Genomic DNA, 19,159 nt, shown 5'->3' with positions numbered 1-19,159 from the left:
CACCCCCATGGCATCTACTGGGGAACCTTTGCTCCACGCCGTCCTGTCTGTCGGGGGACTAAGGATTTTATCAGGTCTTCTGGGGATTGGCTCTACAGTGTCTGGCTCCTTCCACGCCCTGGTAGTTATGAGATCTACCAGGGGGTCTGCCGGAGGGGACACCCAAAGAGGTAGATGGGCCTGCGTCAAACGCATCCAGAAACACAGACTCATCTGAGGAAGGTTTTTGGGCTAACCACCCCCCTTTAATGTGCAGCATCTCCATGATGTCTCCAAAGGAGACATCTTCGGGGGTGTGACCTGGGGGAACCTTCCCCCTCCTCCAAGTCAGTGTCTTCCGTGAGGGACTCAGGAGAGTCCAAGTGCCTCCTTTTACACTTTCGTTTGTGAGGAACCTCCTCGGGGTGGCTGTCCGATGAGGGCTCACCAACTAGGTCCTGTTACTCTAAGGGAACCATCTGGGACGTAGGCGCTGACTGTCCCTGGGGCCGGATGATGGAAGTCAGGCCCGTCTGCGAGGGAATGGTGGGTGGATCCATAGCATGAGCCAGGGGCCTCGAATCCCTCGAGAGGACCCTCTCCACAACATCGAAGGCCGACGGTGAACCGCTCTCCCTAGGATCCGAGAGCAGCCCTCTCGGATCCAATGTGTGGATTGGCGCCGGAGCTGAAGCAATCGGACCCGAAAGAGAGGTGTGCTTCGACCGCATTGGCGCCAAAGACACACACACCCCTCCGGATCCGAGGCTCGGCTCACGGCCCCGAGACCTCGGATCCGAAAAAGGACCCAACAAACTTGAGGGTACAGCCGGCGTCGAAGTGGCGATGACTACCGGCTCCGATGCTACCCGGATCCGACAGCTCTGAAACCTGATAATGGATGGGAGAAGGAGCAATAGGGGCAAAGAAAGGGGCCGAGCTCCCCCCCCCCCGGAAGGGGGGAGGCAAGAGCACTCCCATCTGCATCTGGGACTGGAGGAAGCGACGCATCATACGGTCCATGTCTGCATTAGAAAGGCTCCTAGTTGACCTAGAAGAGGCTGCCAAGGCTGGCCGGGAAGGCCGCCTCGACGACCTAGAAGGTGACTGGGTCTCCTCCTCCAGCTCCGGTGAGAAACGAGGAGAACGGAGCCGAGAGGGGGAAGATCCGGATACCTTCAAAGGAGAAAGCAGCTTAGCTGGCGGGGCCGAGGGATCTGAATCGGCCCGCTGCTTATGGCTCCTATGCCTCTCTCTGTCTCTTTCCTTTTCTCTATGTTTGTTGTTTTTTCCTGACGTCCCTCTCTCCCTGGGAAACTGTAGGAGTTTGAGTCCCGGCCAGGGGAGCAGGAACGGTAGGCTGAACAGCCGCAGCCGCGGCTGGTGCCACTGAGGGAGAGGAGGAAGAAGCAGAATCTGTGAGCAAAAGGCCCGCAAGGATTAACTTAGTCCTCCTGTCCCTCAAAGCCTGGCGGTTGAAGGCGGCACAAATCAGGCAGCCTGATGATAAATGAGCAACCCCCAGGCAAATAACGCACTGAGTGTGGCCATCGGCTGGGGGGACAGGTTATGACCACTCTCAGAGCATTTAGAAAATACGGCCTTAGGACCTTCGGCCATGATAATTAACACACACACACACCCTCACACACAGATAAGGGGAAGGGAAAGTTAAGATTGACTACAAAAAGGGAACAATTTTAACTAATAAACTAGGGATTGACTAATACACACACACACACAGAATTTTGAGAGAAAAAAAACAGAGTAAAAAACCCTATGAAAACCACTCACAAAACCGCCAGGAGCTCGTCACTCGTGCTTCAAGAAGCCGCGGCAAACGAGATCTGAGGACTGGAAGGAGGTAGCAGGGTATTATAGGTAAGGGGAGGGGCTAGAAGCTCGGATCTCTAGCTTGGAAAGCTGCCGGCTCGGATCCGGGTCGGATCCGATACCCACAGGTTGCTGATCAAATGAAGTTAACTACTTCAGATTGTTTATTGATTGCAAAGCCCATTGCTCTATTGACTTTTAACATCCATGATTTTGCCTTCTGTTTTTGCCTGTCCCTCCTAAAATTTTTGGTTTTCTGGGAAATAACTAAGGCATACAGTCAGACTGTAATGTCAGACATTATAGACTTTAATACTTTTTAATGTTTGTAAAATGCATGCTGATGTTGTATTAACTTTTTAAGTGGATTATAAAAGCTTCCCAAGTGTTATATTGGTGTTGGTAGTAATGAAGTCAGTACTGGCATCTTCATTCTTAAACATGACTTATGCATGTTCCAGTGTTCTACATTATCGCTCAAACTCTCTAGGATTAATTGTGGTTGTATGAGAGAGTTTTGCCTTGTGTATTTACACCTCGTATAATTTATATGTTTAATTAAGAATAAGTGGATTGTCAGTATACATGAGGCAATTGCTACAATGCGTCAAAATACCCATTTCAACCAGACTGGCCACAGAGAGAGTGTTGGGAAGTGCATGTCCATGGCTTCTGATCTACTAGGGAGAAGTGAGGGAAATGTAAATATTGAGTAGTTCAATAACCCTTCCTATAGCCAGCCAGCAGACACACAGTGGCCACTTGGGTGAGAAATGAATGTCTCCTCCAAACCACATTATCTCTAACCTAGCCATGGATGTGACTGAGCTGTACAAGTGCCACTTTACAACACAGTCCTGCCCTAATCAGTACCACCTTTGGGCGCCTACCCTCCATTAGTTGTCACTAATGTTTTGGGCTTAGCCTGGAGTGTGCTTTAGGTTGATCCTGGGGGAGGCTAAAGCAAGTTTGGTAGACCTGTTGAAGGAGGAGAAGAGCTGGCAGTAGCTGATATTCAGCTACAGGGAGGGAAGGGGAAAAAAACTCTTAACTGTCTTGATTTTTCAATCACTAGTTTACAGATCAGCAGATTTTATTAATATTTAAAAAAATGTTTTGTTGTTATAATTGGAAGCCAGATCCTGCAGCTTTAATTATAAATACACCTTTTGAAGGAGCTAGTACATCTTCCATTCTAGCAGGTACTTTACTTTTATCTTTACTAGGGAAAGAAGGCTGGAGGATAGGTATGCTAAGGATTTCTGCCCCTAGTAACTTAGCACTGAGAACTTGTAATTTAATATATACCATAAGAATATTCTAATCATATTGTCTTTAAACAGGTGGTGAGAATACAAATAATGTAAAATACTCAAACATCAAAGAAAAGTTGCTTACAGAGATAAGGTGACAACTGCTGAATCAGGAGGTCTGCAGGCATATGAAGTAGATGCAGTTACTACAGCAGCCATGACTGGCATAGTTAAACACAGGATGTTAAGTTGCCCAATCTCGCCTTCGTTTTTGCTGGATGGGTTCGGAGCTTATCCTCGGCTCCGACTCAGCCACTTTCTATAGCTCGAGAGCTCTTTACTGGCTCGAAGCTACTCCTTATCCCAGAATGCCCAGCGTCAGCTACCCAGACCTCGTTTGCCGCTTCAGCTGCGAGATTGTGTCACTATTGTTTAAAGTTCAATAATTTACTTGAAAAGTAGTATTTTTTCACTGTTTTATAGTAGTTTGTAAGTTTATTTAGTCCTAAACCCCTTATCTCGTCCTTTGCTGTGTTTTTTGTGTTGTGTTGTCCATCACCCCTTAGTCGCTAGGCCTTCTGCTTTATTTACCTGAACTCGTTTAAGTTTGAGAGTCCCCCCCCCCCCCTTTAAGGACAGCCATTTAAGTTAGAGGCTCTCCTTTTAAGGTTTTTATTAATATAATTTTTATTTTTTGTAGTGTGTCTGTTTGTGTGGTATTTCCTTCTTTTTTTCTTAGTATGTCCAAGAAAGTTAAAACCTCAGCGTTCAAAAAGTGTGACTCATGCTGTCAGAAGATGTCTCTGACAGATGGGCACACTAGTTGTGTTTACTGCTTGGGGGCTCTGCATCTGCAGGACTCTTGGCATGCCTTTAGTCCAAGGGTGCTGCAGGAGCCGAAAACCAAGCTTATCCTCCGTGGATTATTAAAACAGGATTCTCCGGCTAAAACATCTCAGTGAAACCTTCGAAACCAGTCAAGCCGTCTGCTCCATGTTCGGAACCGACCAGTCAGCTTGACAAACCAAGTGTGCCAGTGCCCTCTGGCACCAAGACTACTCCTCCATCGGCTCCAACTGTTACTTCGGAGCTGTCTCAGAGCCACAAATGAGCTAGGTCTCCTTCATTGGAGCTGATTCGCTCGGTGCCACAATCACCTTTGCTTCAAAGCAAGACGAGTTATCGCTCATCTTCCCACTCCTCTCGATCCTCTAGGTTATCGGATCAGGATGTGGAGAGAGTGATCAGTAGGTTGCTGATATCACAGTCCCTTGCTAAAATGCTTTTGAGCCCACCTCAACAGGCTTCGGCTTCATCCGCTTCGATTTCGATTCCTCCTCCGTCTATGCTTAGTTCAGAGCCGGAGTCCATGGACGCTCCGATAGTGGTTCCTTCGCGTCCGGACATCCTCTTCGGCTCCGACATTGGCTCTGATTACCTCGGTTCATCCTTCCATTGAGGTATCTGGGCGCCAAAGCTCTCTCATGTGCTCCGAGGGGGAAAATGGCATTGGACCCTTGTCCAACCCTGTTCTCCCTCTCAGAGCGTTGGCTCAGTTAAGCTTGGCTCCCACATCGGCCTCGGAGCCGTCGCCCTCGGCGCAGAGTGGGATTCCTGTCTCTTCGGAGCTGGAGCCCTTCTTGTGTCAAGACCGTGACACCTTCGAGGTCATGCGGAGAGTGCTGTCCCCACAGACGGCCCCACTATCGGTTCCATTGGCTCTGTCCCCCTCGGTGCCTGTGACAAACCTCTGCTTCTCCTCTAGCCCCAAAGCATAGGGAACCTATGCCCCAGGACACCGCATTGGGTGAACCCTCTTCTTCCGAAGCCTCCCCAGAGCATTCTGAGCAGGCTGCCCAGAAGAAAAAGTGCAAGAGGAAGCACCTAGACTCCCCTGAGTCTGTCACCTCAGATACAGACCTGGATGAATTGGAGGGGTCCCCAAGGTCCTCCTCTGAAGAGGTTTCCTTTTCGAACATCCTTGAGATTCTCAGGCAGAGGCGTAGCTGGACTTCCCTAGCCCCCTCCGAGGATGAGTCTGTATACCTGGACGCATTTGGTTCCCGACCGTCCACCTCCTGGGTGTCTCCGCCTTTTGATCCACTCATGTCTGTAGTGTCTCGAAAGGCTTGGTCAACTCCAGATTCCATGGAACCTGTCCCAAGGAGACACAATAAATTTATCACAGCTCCCCAAGACAAACACTTCTTGACTAAAGGTATCCCAGTTGATGCCTTGGTGGTAGCAGCAGCCACAAAGAGAGAGTTAGCTGAAACCTCCTCATCTGTCCATCCACCGAATAAAGACTCTCGTATGATGGACAGATATGGGAAGCAAATGTTTTCATCAGTGACCTTCTCCCTTAGGTCCCTGAACTATCTTTCCCATTTTACTAGGCTTCAGAGGGGTTTCCTAAAAGAGCTTGGAGATACCCTACAAGATCCCACAGCTGAGGGAGCTTCAGCCAAGGTAGCTACCCAGCTGGCGACTCTTAATTCAGTAGTCAACTCCTCCATGAGGCTTATTTCATATGCAGCCGATGGAGCAAGTAGAGCTGCAGGAACACGAGTGGCTCTTAGGAGACATTCTTGGCTGCGACTGTGTCAGTTTGCGGAACCTTTCAGAGCGTCCTTCACCAATACCCCCTTTGATGGCTCCTCTCTCTTTGGGCCTCAGGTGAAAGACACTCCTACCAGGTGCCAGCAGGAAGCCAAGACGCTCTCTGATGTCGGAGTCCATTTTTCCACTCCTACCAGACCATACCCAAAGAGTCAAAAGGGTAGAAAGATGTGGTTTCGAATATCTCAGGGACCCTTCCCTTTTGCATGTGGTGAATTTTCCTCCAGGGGCAGGGAGGGAAATAATAACAATGGTAGACGCCACCCTCGTGGCAAAGGGGGTCCTCAAAATCAGGGTGACAGAGATACATTCTCTTCCAAGCCCTATCAACATCCCTGAAGGGATGCCCAACTGCTCAACTCTGGAGGCAGTCGGGGGAAGGATTTAATTGTACCCAATCGCCTGGCAAAATATTACAAAAGATAAATGGGTAGTATCCATTATATCCGGAGGTTACAAAATTCCCTTCCATCAACCCACTCTTGTTTCAGAAAAATCCATCCCGGATGTTCCACCCAATCTAAGGGATCAGGCAGTCACAGAAGTTTCAAGACTGCTAGAAAAAATAGCCATCCAGGAAGTCCCCCGCAGACCAAGTAGGATCCAGAACTTACTCAAGATTTTTTTTAGTGCCCAAAAAGACAGGGGACTGGAGACCAATTCTGGATCTCAGCAGATTGAACAAATCTGTACAAAAAGAAAAGTTCCAGATAGTAATACTGCAGTCCATTCTCCCCTTTCAGGGTCAGGACAATTGGATGTGCTCCATAGATCTTCAGAACGTGTACTATCATATAAAAATGGTCAGACGGTCCAGGAGATTTCTACACTTCCAGCTAGGGGCCAGTCATTACCAATTCAGAGCTCTGCCCTTTAGTCTCACCACAGCCCCCAGGGTGTTCATCAAATGCATGGCAGTAGTTATGGCTCACCTGAGACGTCTAGGATTCCAGGTGTTTCCTTATCTAGATGACTGGCTCCTCACTGCTACCACTATGCAACAACTTATAGAGGCACGAGATTACACCATAACAGCCTGTGCTCTACTAGGCATCACAATAAACTTCGAACAACCTGCCTTGTTGCTCTCTCAGTCTATTACTTACATAGGAGCAGAGCTAGACACAAGAAAAATGATTGTAAAATTGCCTCAGGAAAGAGTTTCTATTATCCGACAACAGGTGTCACTTCTCCTGAGGAGCAAAAGAATTCAAGTCAAATATGTCCTTCAAGCTCTAGTGTCCATGGCAGCAGCCATTCTTTTAGTTCCCTTAGCACGCTTTCACATGAGAATCCTTCAGTGGCTTCTTTTCACACAGTGGTCCTTCCAGGAATTACCCATGTCTCACATGATGCTAATTACAGAATCTTGCAAAAGACACCTTTCCTAGTGGATGGTCTTCTCACTAGTAACTCAGGGCAGACCTTTCATGGAATCCCATCCGATTGCCACAGTGACCATGGACGCTTCCCTGATAGGGTGGGGGGGCATTATCTAGGGAAGACAGTCCAAGGCATGTGGCAACCTCATGAGTACCACTTGCACATCAGTGTCCTGGAGGTGAGAGTGGTGCTCCTAGCATTGCAAGCTCTTCAAGACTCTCTCCCTGCCGGGACTATTGCAATATAGACGGACAACATGTCAGTGGTTTGGTACATCAACAAAAAGGGCGGAACCAGGTCTTACCCCTTGTGCCGTAAGGCCCTCAGACTGTGGCAATGGGCGATTTCCTCCCAACATTTTCTGACAGCAATGCATATCCCTGGGAAATCCAATGTAATAGCGGACAGGCTCAGCAGGGCTATCCTCATGCCGCACGAGTGGTCTCTGAAACAGGAAACTGTGGATCTTATTTTCCACAAATGGGACCAGCCTTGTTATGATCTCTTTGCCTCTCCCCTCAACAACAAATGCAGCAGCTACTTCTCCCTTGTTCCTCCTCCAGGTCAGACAACCAGGGACACTGTAGTCCACAATTGGCCTCAAGGACTCCTTTATGCATTTCCCCCCTTTCCCCTAATTCCAAAAGTCATTCAGAAAGCAAAATTGTTGGGTTGCAAGATGATCCTCATTTCTCACTATTGGCCTCGACAGATTTGGTTTCCTTTCCGTCATCCCCACCTTCTAGCCCAGCCTTGGGTTCTGGACCTAGTGCTGGACCTCTTGATTCATCAGTCAGGCGGGTTACATCAGTCCCGCCAATCTCTCAAGCTCACAGCTTGGTTACTCCACTTCCAATCTTAGCCAGGCTCCCCAATATTTCCCCAGTGGTGCGTGATATTATTGTTTCCTCCCATAAGACAACTACAAGGAAAGTTTATGCTAGCAAATGGAAAATATTCTCTTACTGGGCAGAATCCAGGAATTTAGATCCCCTTACAGCTCCTGTACACAAAATTTTGGATTTCTTAGCAGAACTGTTTCAGTCTGGTGCAGCTGCTGCTACCATCAGAGTACAACTAGCTGCCATTTCAAATTTTCACATCTGAGTTTTTAACTGAAGCTTAATGTCTCACAGACTCTGTATGGCCTTCATGGGAGGTACATCTCTACTTAGACCCCCAGTAAAAGAGCCCCTTCCACCTTGGGATCTCAATTTGGTTTTGGCCTCCTTGATACTGCCACCCTTTGAACCAGCAGCATCATGTTCTTTGAAATTTCTCTCTTGGAAAACTCTTCCTAGTTGCTATTACTTCTGCCAGACGTGTTTCAGAACTCCATGCCCTATGTGTTCACCCTCCATACCTGGTTTCTCACAAAGACAGAGTTTCTCTTGAGAACCAACCCATCTTTTCTACCTAAAGTTTGTTCAGAACACAATTTGAATCAATCCATGGAACTTTCTGTCTTTTTTCCCTAATCATTCCAACAAGGCAGAATACAGATTACACCAACTGGATGTGCATAGACAACTATGTTTCTATCTCCATAGAACTAAAAGAGTTGAGAAAATCAGATCAGTTGTTCCTTTCATTTGCTAACAACAAACAAGCCTTCCAGTTTCTAAAGTAACCTTGTCAAAATGGTTATCGGACACCATTGCCTATACTTACCATTTGCGACAAAAAGATCTTCCAGCAAGACCCAAAGGTCATTCAACCAGGTCAGTAGCTACATCAGTAGCTTTTCAATCTAGATTGCCCATAGATTCAATTTGTACAGCAGCTACTTGGGCAGATCCTCATACATTTATTTCTCATTACAAGTAGATGTGGATGTGGTCTCCCGGGGCAGGGCTTCCTTTGGTTCCACGGTTCTGAAAAGTCTGTTCCAATGAGTCACCCAGGATTGAGGTGCTAGGGATGCTGTCCCATCCAGCAAGAACAAAGGTGAGAATGGACAACTTAACATAAGTTATGTACCTACCATAACATTCCATGTTAGTTGTCCTTCATCGTGTCTTCCTTCTTGCGTCCCTCCCTCCTTCCCCCTTCCTCGAGGATTGAGAGGAGTTTTTCAATGGTTTCACTGGCTAACTTGTTTTGTTCTTAGTTGCTTCCCAAGCAAACCATGAAAATTTACTGTATATCCAGGTTTAATAATAATGGATTATCTTCTATGATTATGTCTAGTATGAGCTATCTCAAACGAGATCTGAGTAGCTGATGCTGGGCATTCTGGGATAAGGGGTAGCCTCTGGGATAAGGGGTAGCCTCAAGCCAATAAAGAGCTTTTGAGATATAGAAAGTGGCTGAGTCAGAGCAGAGTATCGGCTCCAAACCCATCCAGCAAGAAGGAAGGTGAGATGGACAGCTAACATGGAACGTTATGGTAGGTACATAACTTCTTTTGTAGTTAGGTAGCTCCTGAAATTATGTCTAAGGATGTTAAAGCTCATATGTTGGACAGTCCATTCACAAGAAGTGTATAGTCCTCCAAATGCAAAGATCTTATGATCTTGACAAAAGAAATATGAGCTTAAAGAACAGCAGCAAGAGGAGAACTTTCCATCTGTTCTTGCTTTAGTTTGGATCTTGCTGGGGGCAAGTCCTGTAATCTCCTGCTCCCACTGATATATTATTTTATTATGGAATATCTACAGAGAAGACCTATGTGACAGCTTTCCTCTTCTTAAAGTCATAAATGAAAACGTAAAGATGTCACACACTGAACCTGAAATGAAAATTACACTGGTTGTTTTTTTCATGCTTGGTTTTACATATATATCTTAGTGTAATACAGTCCATCCACATTAATGTCAGGAGTGATTAGCAGCAGACAGCTGCAGCTCAGCACCTTGAAGACTGCCCCAAGCTCTAAAACCCCTCCGTTAGTACCCATAATGCACCATACTTCCTGTTCTGCCCAGACTTCATTTGTCATGCAGATTTGAGTCAGCACTGAGAGGTGCTTCCATTCTCATATCATGTGTGTGTTTTTGCAAAAGAAGTCATTTTCTTGACTTCCAGGTTGGCCAAAATAATCACCTGAGAAATTCTACTGTAATTTCCCATTGGGAAATCTGTTCAGTAACTCTACAATTTTCTGAGCTAGTTCATGCTTAAACCAGATCATGTATAACAGGTAATTCAAACCAGCAAACGAACAAGCCCAGCACAACAGGACCCGGAAGAACCAGCAAAATAACGTATTAAACCAACTGTGTTGTGGAATCAAACCAGAAAAGTCCTTAGCGTAGTAAACCAGCTTTATTATAGAAAAAAAACAAAATAAAACCAAGCGCTTTCGCTCGGTTATTACCGAGCTTTATCAAGGTAACAAAAAACATACTGACTCAGTTCAAGTCATTAAATAGTAATTTCAACAGTCACATGACCCTCCTGATTAACTAATTTGAAGTGTGGCTCTAAAATAAAGCCATAATGTACTCCAAATCTTAATTTGAGCATAGATAGAGCAATATCAAAAACCTGAACCAAAACCAATGAACAATGAAAATTCCCTACTTAAAACTGTTTACATATTTAAAATATGAGATAAATGATAAAATTTATAGTGTAAATACATAAAAATCCTATAATACAAGTTCCAACCCTATAAAATGAAACACAATAAACACAAAAACATAAAACTGTAAATAACCAAACCAATAATCAATTTTGTTTCCTGGTCAAACCAATGTACCAATGGACAATTATAGAACAATTACCAGTGTAATGTACATGTAAAAACGTCACAATCGGGCCTTTCTCATCCTTAAAACACTATTGATGTTAATATTCTCATTCAGGCCGGGAAACCTTCCTGAATCTAGTTTTAACTGCCAATATAGTTCTCAATACTCCAGTTTGGTTTCCCAACTACCACCCCTAATGTCCGGTGTTATTTGTTCCAAAACCATAAATTTTAAACACATGTTCTCACAAACCTGGGAGTGCTTATAAAAGGCATTGCTTTCTCTACCTTTAGAAATATCATTAAAATGCTCATAAACCCTTCTCCTCAGGTGACGTTCAGTTTTGCCCACGTAGAAACTGTGGCACGAAACACAAAAGCTCAAATACACTACTCCCTTAGCTCCACAGTTAAAATATTTCGTGGAGGTGTACTTAAACTTCCTAGAGGGAATATGCAGTGTGTCTTGATTAAACATGGCGTAACACTGCTTACAGCTTCCACATTGGTGTGTACCAAGTTTCATTTTCAATTTGTTCAATTGTGGATCAGATTTTTTCTCAAACAGTTCTTTCAAGTTTGTGTCCCTCTTCCTAATAAAATGTGGACGGGGTGGAACATGAAGTTTTATCTCATCGTGCAAGCTAAGGATAGGCCAGTACTTAGAAACAATCTGCTCAACCTTGTCAGAGTTAATGGAAAAGGTGTGAATAAAACTGTTTTTACTATCAAATTGGTTCAAATGTTCATTCTGTTGTAAACTAGTAAGCCCAGCTCCCAATAAAGGGGGGTAACTAACTCATTTTCTTGACTTCCAGGTTGGCCAAAATAATCACCTGAGAAATTCTGCTGTAATTTCCCATTGGGAAATCTGTTCAATAACTCTACAATTTTCTGAGCTAGTTCATGCTTAAACCAGATCATGTATAACAGGTAATTCAAACCCCTAACAGAAAAGATGCTTGACATATGTATGCACTTTCCAAATGGGTCCAACCCTTATGACCCATTGTCAGTGAGATATACTGTTGAACTTTCCTTGGAGGCTCTTTCTTCAGGGTGATGGCTACTACAATGGAGTCAGGTAAAGAGCCTTATTCCAAAATTCAAAATTTTGCTTACACATCTTATGTGATGCAGTCCATACATTTCAACATCAGAAGTGGATAGCAGGAGGTAACAGATGTTCAGTAATTTGAAGACTGTCCCAGACTTTAAAACTCTTCCCCTAGCTGACTATCGCAGGTCTTCTCTTGCACAAACCATGCATCTCTTTATTGGACACCCTCATTTCCTTTTGCCTTCTTCCTGTTTGTCCCCAATCTTCTTCACTAGATTGTCTTCTTTTTTGCACTTGTGCCAGAACCACTGTACTCTGTTTTATTTGACCTTCTTTGCAATTGAAGCTACTTTGGCCTCTGTTCTTTTGTCCTAATTTTTTCACCTGTCCCACACTGTGCATCCTACCAGTCATCTCAGCCATTTAATTTCCATCACTTTTAGCTTCTCAACTGCTCTGCCTTTACTGGCCAGGTTTTACCTTACAGTAATCTGGTCACACCTCTGCTTTATACACCATACTTTTCAGCTTCTTTGGCATTCTGCTGTTATACACTACCCCTGACACACTATGCCATTTGGCTACAGCCCTTCTGATGCTAGGCTTGACCTCCTTATTCAAACTTACTTTCTCCTCAGCCACCCCTTCCAGATATTTGAAGCTGTTAACCTGTTCCAATATCTTCCCTTCTGTCTCAGTTCTCAGCTTCTTCTGATTTTCCCCATTTGCTGCCATTACAACTGCCTTATCTATACTTAGTTTCATCCCATGTGCCTTCAGTTTTGCATTCTAGTCCCCTGTTGTTTGCTGGAGTTCTTGTTAAGAGTCTGCCTGTAATGTCACATCGTATGCATATAGCAGCTTTGTTGATCTGTCCCCTCCAACCTGTTTGCTGATATAGTCCATCACCAGTATGAACAGCAGTGGGCTCAGAGTTGAACAAAGATGCACACCCACTCCCACTGGGAACCCCTCTGTGAGACCAAACACTGTTCATACTTGAGTCATTGGGTCCTTGTACATAGCCTTCACTAATTCTACCAATGTTTCTGGGACTTCAAACCACTACAAGATTGCCCAAATCTTGGGACCTTTCCATATGCTTTCTCCAAGTCTAGAAATGTCCAGTTAGACTCTTTCCTCATCTCTAGCTTCTTCTAAACTATCTGTTTCACTGCAAACATCTGTTTGAGTGTGCTGCAGTCTGATCTGAATCTGATCTGCTCATCTCCCATCTTACTTTCTATTCTCTCTGTTGTTGTTTATCAGTCACCCTCTCCAGAACTTTTGTACAGTGTGACAGCAGTTTGATACCACTGTACGGCACCCAGTTGTGGTTGTCTCCTTTGTTCTTCTACCTGGCACCAGTATGTTTGTTTTCCAGTTATCTGGGATGTACCTTTCTCTCCACACTGTTACGAGTACCCTCAGGAGCCATCCCCCCATCTCACCAACACCTTGATCATATCTGCTCTGACCTCATCTTTGCCTGCTGCTTTCCATGACTTAGTGCTGTTCTTACTTCTTCTGGGGTGGGCTCTTCATCTTCTTTCATTATGGTCTGTGTCTGGGGCAGTACAGCCTCTGTGGGGTTTCTTCATTCAGAAGCTGATGAAAGTACTCCTTTTATCTGTTTTTGATTTCCTGTGGGCTGTTGAGGAAGTTGTTGCTGGCAGCCCTTTTGAGGGCTGTCTGATGGTCGTCAGTATATTTTTAACTTTGGCTTGCAACCTGATAGTGTCTTTGTGCATCTACTGAGTCACTTTCCAAAAGCTGGTAGTGTCTCTGATGCCTTGTTCTTTGCTATTGCATCTCCTCTCTTAACGTCTTTGTTAGTCAGCCAGTATTCCTTCTTAGCCTGGTCACTCTTTTCTATCTCACAATTTTAATTACACTTCTCCTTTCTTTTGGTGATTTTCTGGACTTCTGCATTCCACCACTGTCTTTCCTTATGTACCTTATTTCCATACCTGGCTCAGCCCCATACTTATTTCTGTAATCCTCACAAATGCTGTTTTGAGGTACTTCCATTCTTCTTCATCTCCACCCTTCTTTCTGAGGTCAACTCAGAAAACCAAAAGTCGAACTGAAACGGCCAACAAAATAAAAGTAAAAAACACTGAAAATCCGTTCCAAGTACAGCATAAACGATATACAGGCACAATAGTGGATCTCCGAATGCCACTTTATTGTCCACACAGGTACAGGTTTAATCCACACATATGCAGGTTGTTAAGCGCTTTCATCTATTGATTGCCTGTGTATCGTTTATGCTGTACTTGGAACGGATTTTCAGTGTTTTTTACTTTTACTTCTTTCTGAGGTGCTAGAGCTGTGAATAATTCCTTGAACTTTTATACTTTCTTTCCTGTCACATTTCAGGTCTTCATTCTAGTATCTGTTGACCGTAGAGCCTTCTCTAACCATTGCTTGCAGCTGATTATGCAACCAGTGATTTATACTGTAGGCCAGCTGTTTCACTGTGGATGACTTTGCAATTGCTGAGTCTACTCCAGTCCCCTTTCCTTACTTAGAGAAGTTTACCTGACTCGCATGTTGGCCACTCTTGTATTTGATCTTCTGACTGTCTGTCCTGCTGAACTATATGTTGGCTACCATCAAGCCACCTGCCAGACAGAAACCTAGAATGGCCTCTCCTTATTTATTCATGTTGCCCTACCCATGTGGACCAAGTCAGTCCTCGTATCCTGTTCTCTCTGTCCAAATTTGTTCATTCAGGACACCCGTTATCAACACCAATTCATGTTGTCCTGTTTTATATAGTAGGTCTTGCAGCTACTGCCTGAATGTACTCTTTTCTTCACTATCACATTATTGCTTTGGGGGATAGGCTGAGATTGTGAATAGTGCCCTTTCCTTACATTGCAGTCTGATTGCCATGAGACTGTCGCTAACTCTGATGGCATCCCTCACCAACGTCTGAAGCCTCTTCTTCACCACAATTCCCTCATCATTTCTTGTTTGTCCTCCTAAGTGGTAGACTCTGCACCACAAACATAGACTTTGCTGCACTGCCTTTCCGTCTTGTCTCCTGGATACATAGAATGTCCAGCCCCCGCTTTACCATCATGTCATCCATTTCCAAGCTGCATCCTGTGAAGAACCTACAATGACTGTAGCAATTCTTAGTGTGGTAGGTTGATTAGTTTTACATCCAGCTTTCGCTCAACAGATCTATTCCAAGTAACCCAAGCGGGGCAACTGCTCACCAGCTGGCAAATAGCTTATTGACACAGGGCTGCTGGGCTATATGGCAGGCACACACTGACCAGCAGAGGCACATACGCCCCTCCCACCTTAAGCATGGGTCCCTGGTGTGAGTATAATCTGTATATAATGTGCATTCAAATAATAGCTAGTACATTTGAATATTTAGAATAGATTTATATTGAGCAGCAAAATAAAATATCATCAGAACAATTAAAATGGGCTAGCTTTCTCTGATTTATTTGAACAGTTGTAGTTGGCCAGCAGATTGTCCTGAACTTCTGCATCTAAGCTTAATGGTGAGCCCTCTTGAAGGAATAACATTCTTTGAAGTCATTCCACATGTTTATGTTTAATGTTTTCCACATTGCTTAATCAGCTTCAGCAAAACAAGGATCTTCTGCCTGAAGACAAAGTCTTGTTGTACTGTTTAAGATTTAATAAAAAGCACAGAATAACACAAGTTAACTCTACAGCTGCACTTTTTCGTAGTTTCAATCATTTGAGATTTGGTACTTTCATAGAGTAATTTCCCCATTATCTTCAAAATGCCCCTTTGTGATCCTTCACCATACTCTTAACTATCAAAATGTAGACTTACTTGAGTTTCTTATTCTCTGCAGGTAAGTCTGAACACAGCAGGAAGAAAGCAGAACATAGCAGGAGGAGAGACTAAGATGACACAAAGAAGAACATGAAAGCACAAACACAGATGAACCCACCATATACCTGCCACCTGCCTTTGAAATTTGTATTTTTTTTTTCTCCTGATGTTTGAAATTAAATTGAAATTACGTTGACATATGTCTAAAACAAAGCAAGTAAGGATAATGTAAGATTGTAGGTTATTTTTTAACATAGCTGTTCAATCACATAAGTGTGGCTATGTTAAACAGACGAGGGAGAATCTGTATAAAAGTGTTGCCCTTTATTAGCTCTCTGCATATGATTGTAAAAATCTGTTGAAGAACACTGTACTGATTTGTGTTAATGTTATCCTTAGCTTCAGTTGGTTTAACTTTTACAGAGAGCAGGGTGTATTTGTAGTATTCTTACTGGTGTATTCTATACCCTTCTCCTTGAATCACTTCATGTATTGAGTCATTGACCTATGCTTGTCTATCCATCCTCCAACTTTGCTGCATGGTGTATTCATCGTCCGGCATTCCACAGTCATTACCTATTGCAGAGTGTTACAACAGGAGGTGCAGCTATCCTTTCTCATTGGACTGCTGTTGGATAATGTCTCTGCCATCCAGCAGACTGGCAGCTTGCAGACATAGTCAGATTTACTACTGTGTTAGTCTATTAAACCAGCAAAACCCTCTACAGAAGGGAAACATCCTTTCACAGCTGAAGAGCATATGTGTAGAACTTCAAAAAGATCAAAGCATTGTTTGATTCCATGATCATTTTGCAAAGTGAAACAACTTTAATTAAATATTAAAACATGCCTGTCTTACAAAACCAGCTAATTCAAGTATTATGTTCATACTAGTAAGTGACCTCTTAAACTGTCTGCTTCACAGTATTTTATTTTGATGTCATGTTCAAAAAGAAATGGTTTTAGATCTAGGAATTTCTCCTCAGGTACATGAATTAAACAATAGCATTCATTCCCTTCGATGAATATCCCTCTATTTTTGTAGATACATTTTAGCTTTTTTTTTCTTTGTGGTCATAACTTTGAGCAGTTCATCATTTTTTACATAATAGTATTATAACATTTAATTTATTTTTCAGTAGTGTTTTCTATTTTAAGGTGTTCAGTTTTATGGTTCCTGGATTGTTTTGTTTTATACATGCCCAGAAATATGTGAAAGCTACAAGGCATAATAATGTAAAACATCTGTTAGTTCTGAACATTAGAAATAGATGCATACCATACAGATAAGTAATTCGTTAGTTGAGGCAGTGGAGCAACCAGCTGGACATGGAATATAGTGTTCAGTAGTTTATATGGTCATTGTAAATGTAAAAAATCATTATTGGTAAAAGATAAGTGGTGCAGTTAGCCTGCCCTTTTGTTATACCTAGCCATTTCACATCTTCCTCCCTCCAGGCAGACAGCATTTTCCTTGTCCCAGGTTCACTGAATCCCCTTGTTGCTATACCTTATCTTTCTACAGGTCTTTCTGAGGTCCTAACACCCAGTCCATTATAACAGTGCTTGATTAAGAGTAAGCCTTCATAAATAAATCTGTTATCCATGCCTTTTCAACCATCCTTCTGAAAAATCTTTCTGAATTTCACCCTCATACCTCACCCCAGTTATTGATGCCAGATGATAGAATGAATCAGTTTCATGCCTCCACTCTTTTCTGTCCTATTACGTGTTCAAGTCATGTGCCCATTACCTGTGTTTATATTCCAGCCTGATGTCCTTAAAACAGAGGGTTGCTGGCTCCAATAATGTAGCACAGACTGGGAACATTGTCTCGATCTACCAAGCTGGTTACGGTAGTTCATGATCATTGTAGGATAGCAGCACACGCACACTAGGAGAGGGCATAATAAGTCCATGTTGTGGCATAGCTGCCCATGTCAGACACCAAAAAGGGGGGGGGGCAGTTAAGGCTATTTAGAAAGCACCATCAACATCGTCATCATCTGCATCTGAATAATGAAGTTGAAGAGGGGGTAGGATGCTGAGTAGTTCCCTAGCCTAGGGACAGTTAGATTCCAGTCCTGAAACACAGATGTCCCATCTGGAGGGGAACAAACCCAGATGAGCAAGACATTCCTCATCCCTTCAAAGATATTCAGTTGTATAAAACAGATAGTGGCACAAACTTCTCCATGGCTACCTAGGTGATGATTTTACCCAGTTGTTACTGTCTCTACATTGGTGGCCCGGTGTGGTTTAGTGGAGCTGGGAGTATGCATGTCTCATGAGAGTGGGGCTGATAGTAAGTACAGAGGGAAATAACATACAGAAAAAAATATATATGGAACTAGTTTTCCTTCATTTTTCCTAGGACCATGTGTGTGTCTTAATCATTCATGATTTTGTGGCAACTCTGAGCATTCATTGTTTTAACATTCACAATTTTTTTGCACTTCTCATGTCTACAATCTGCATACTAGAAGACTGGCAGTTTTTTTTTTGTTTTGTAATACAAATATTTCCTGAGTTAATTATGCACTTACAGTGCATTTTATGGAGCTAATGAGTTTTAATAATGGGTTACATTTGAAAAGTAGCCATGAAAACCATCAACAATATCTTTCTGGCAAAGTTGATGGAACAAATTACATTCTTAAGCAGGAAGTTTTGCCCTCTTCAAGCCCATCAGAAGTTTTGCCTCTCTTATTCCAGTTCGCTCTGCCTCTTCTTTGCTCACTGAGTACATTCAAATGTTGTAGTAAATATCTTCACCCTGTCTCCATGCATCACTCTTAAAATACAGACAGAATCAAATGCAGTTGGAAAATTTTAATATGTTTATGACTGAAACATTGTACATTATTCACTGCATTAACACAGGAAACTCTCTCCCTATCTGCTTTCTTTGCCCCAGCATACAGGTATCCAAAACAACTTGTCTCACAGCAGACTCAGACACCTAACAAAACTTGTGAATGAGGCATAAACGGACACCAAAACCTTACCAACACCCTGCAGTTCACCACTGCATTCTCCCTCAAATGTTCAACACTACATAAGGATCTCTTGTAGTCTCATTTGCTGTTCTTGGCTCTAGTAACGCCTTCTGGGGATGGAAAGCACTGTTTGATTCATCAGTGTTTACTATGACTTACAGCTCTAAAAGGATGGACTACATACATGTAGGTTTCAAAATGGGTTTGTCTGTTTTTGTGCTTGTTGAAGAAATGATGGTCTTTAGTTTTGCTTTCAAAGTCTGAATAAGTTATTTACTGTCACATACATTTTTGTTATTTTTTTTTCTACTTGTCAACAGCTCTAATTAGATGCTAGTGGTTATACATGTAGTCAGCTTCATTGTAATCGACACTGGTAAGTTGTCTTGGCAGATGTGCTTCTTTAGAAACCTTTAAACACATTAATGAGACATGAAATATCACATTAACTTTATTGGCCAGCTTTAATGATGTTTACAGCCTGTATTTTTAAAGGCTTATAATGCA

At 43.3% G+C, this 19,159-nt stretch overlaps 1 protein-coding gene across 2 annotated transcripts in view; it reads left to right on the top strand.

Annotated features, from left to right (window-relative positions):
• The window catches only part of LOC122816904 (androgen-dependent TFPI-regulating protein-like), an 807,251-nt gene extending 790,732 nt beyond the window's left edge, over positions 1-16,519 (top strand). For both annotated transcript variants that reach the window (XM_044089981.1, XM_044089980.1), the window contains one exon: positions 15,673-16,519. In XM_044089981.1, coding sequence (XP_043945916.1) covers positions 15,673-15,725 — 53 coding nt within the window. In that variant the 3' untranslated portion in view covers positions 15,726-16,519. The remainder of the gene's footprint in view (positions 1-15,672) is intronic.
• Positions 16,520-19,159: the final 2,640 nt, after the last annotated feature.

This window comes from Protopterus annectens, chromosome 12.part0 (assembly GCF_019279795.1).
Source record: "Protopterus annectens isolate FY-2018-M chromosome 12.part0, PAN1.0, whole genome shotgun sequence".
Classification (NCBI taxonomy): Eukaryota; Metazoa; Chordata; order Ceratodontiformes; family Protopteridae; genus Protopterus; species Protopterus annectens.
The sequence above is the reverse complement of the archived record's forward strand: the minus strand, read 5'-3'. Positions and strand labels throughout refer to the sequence as shown.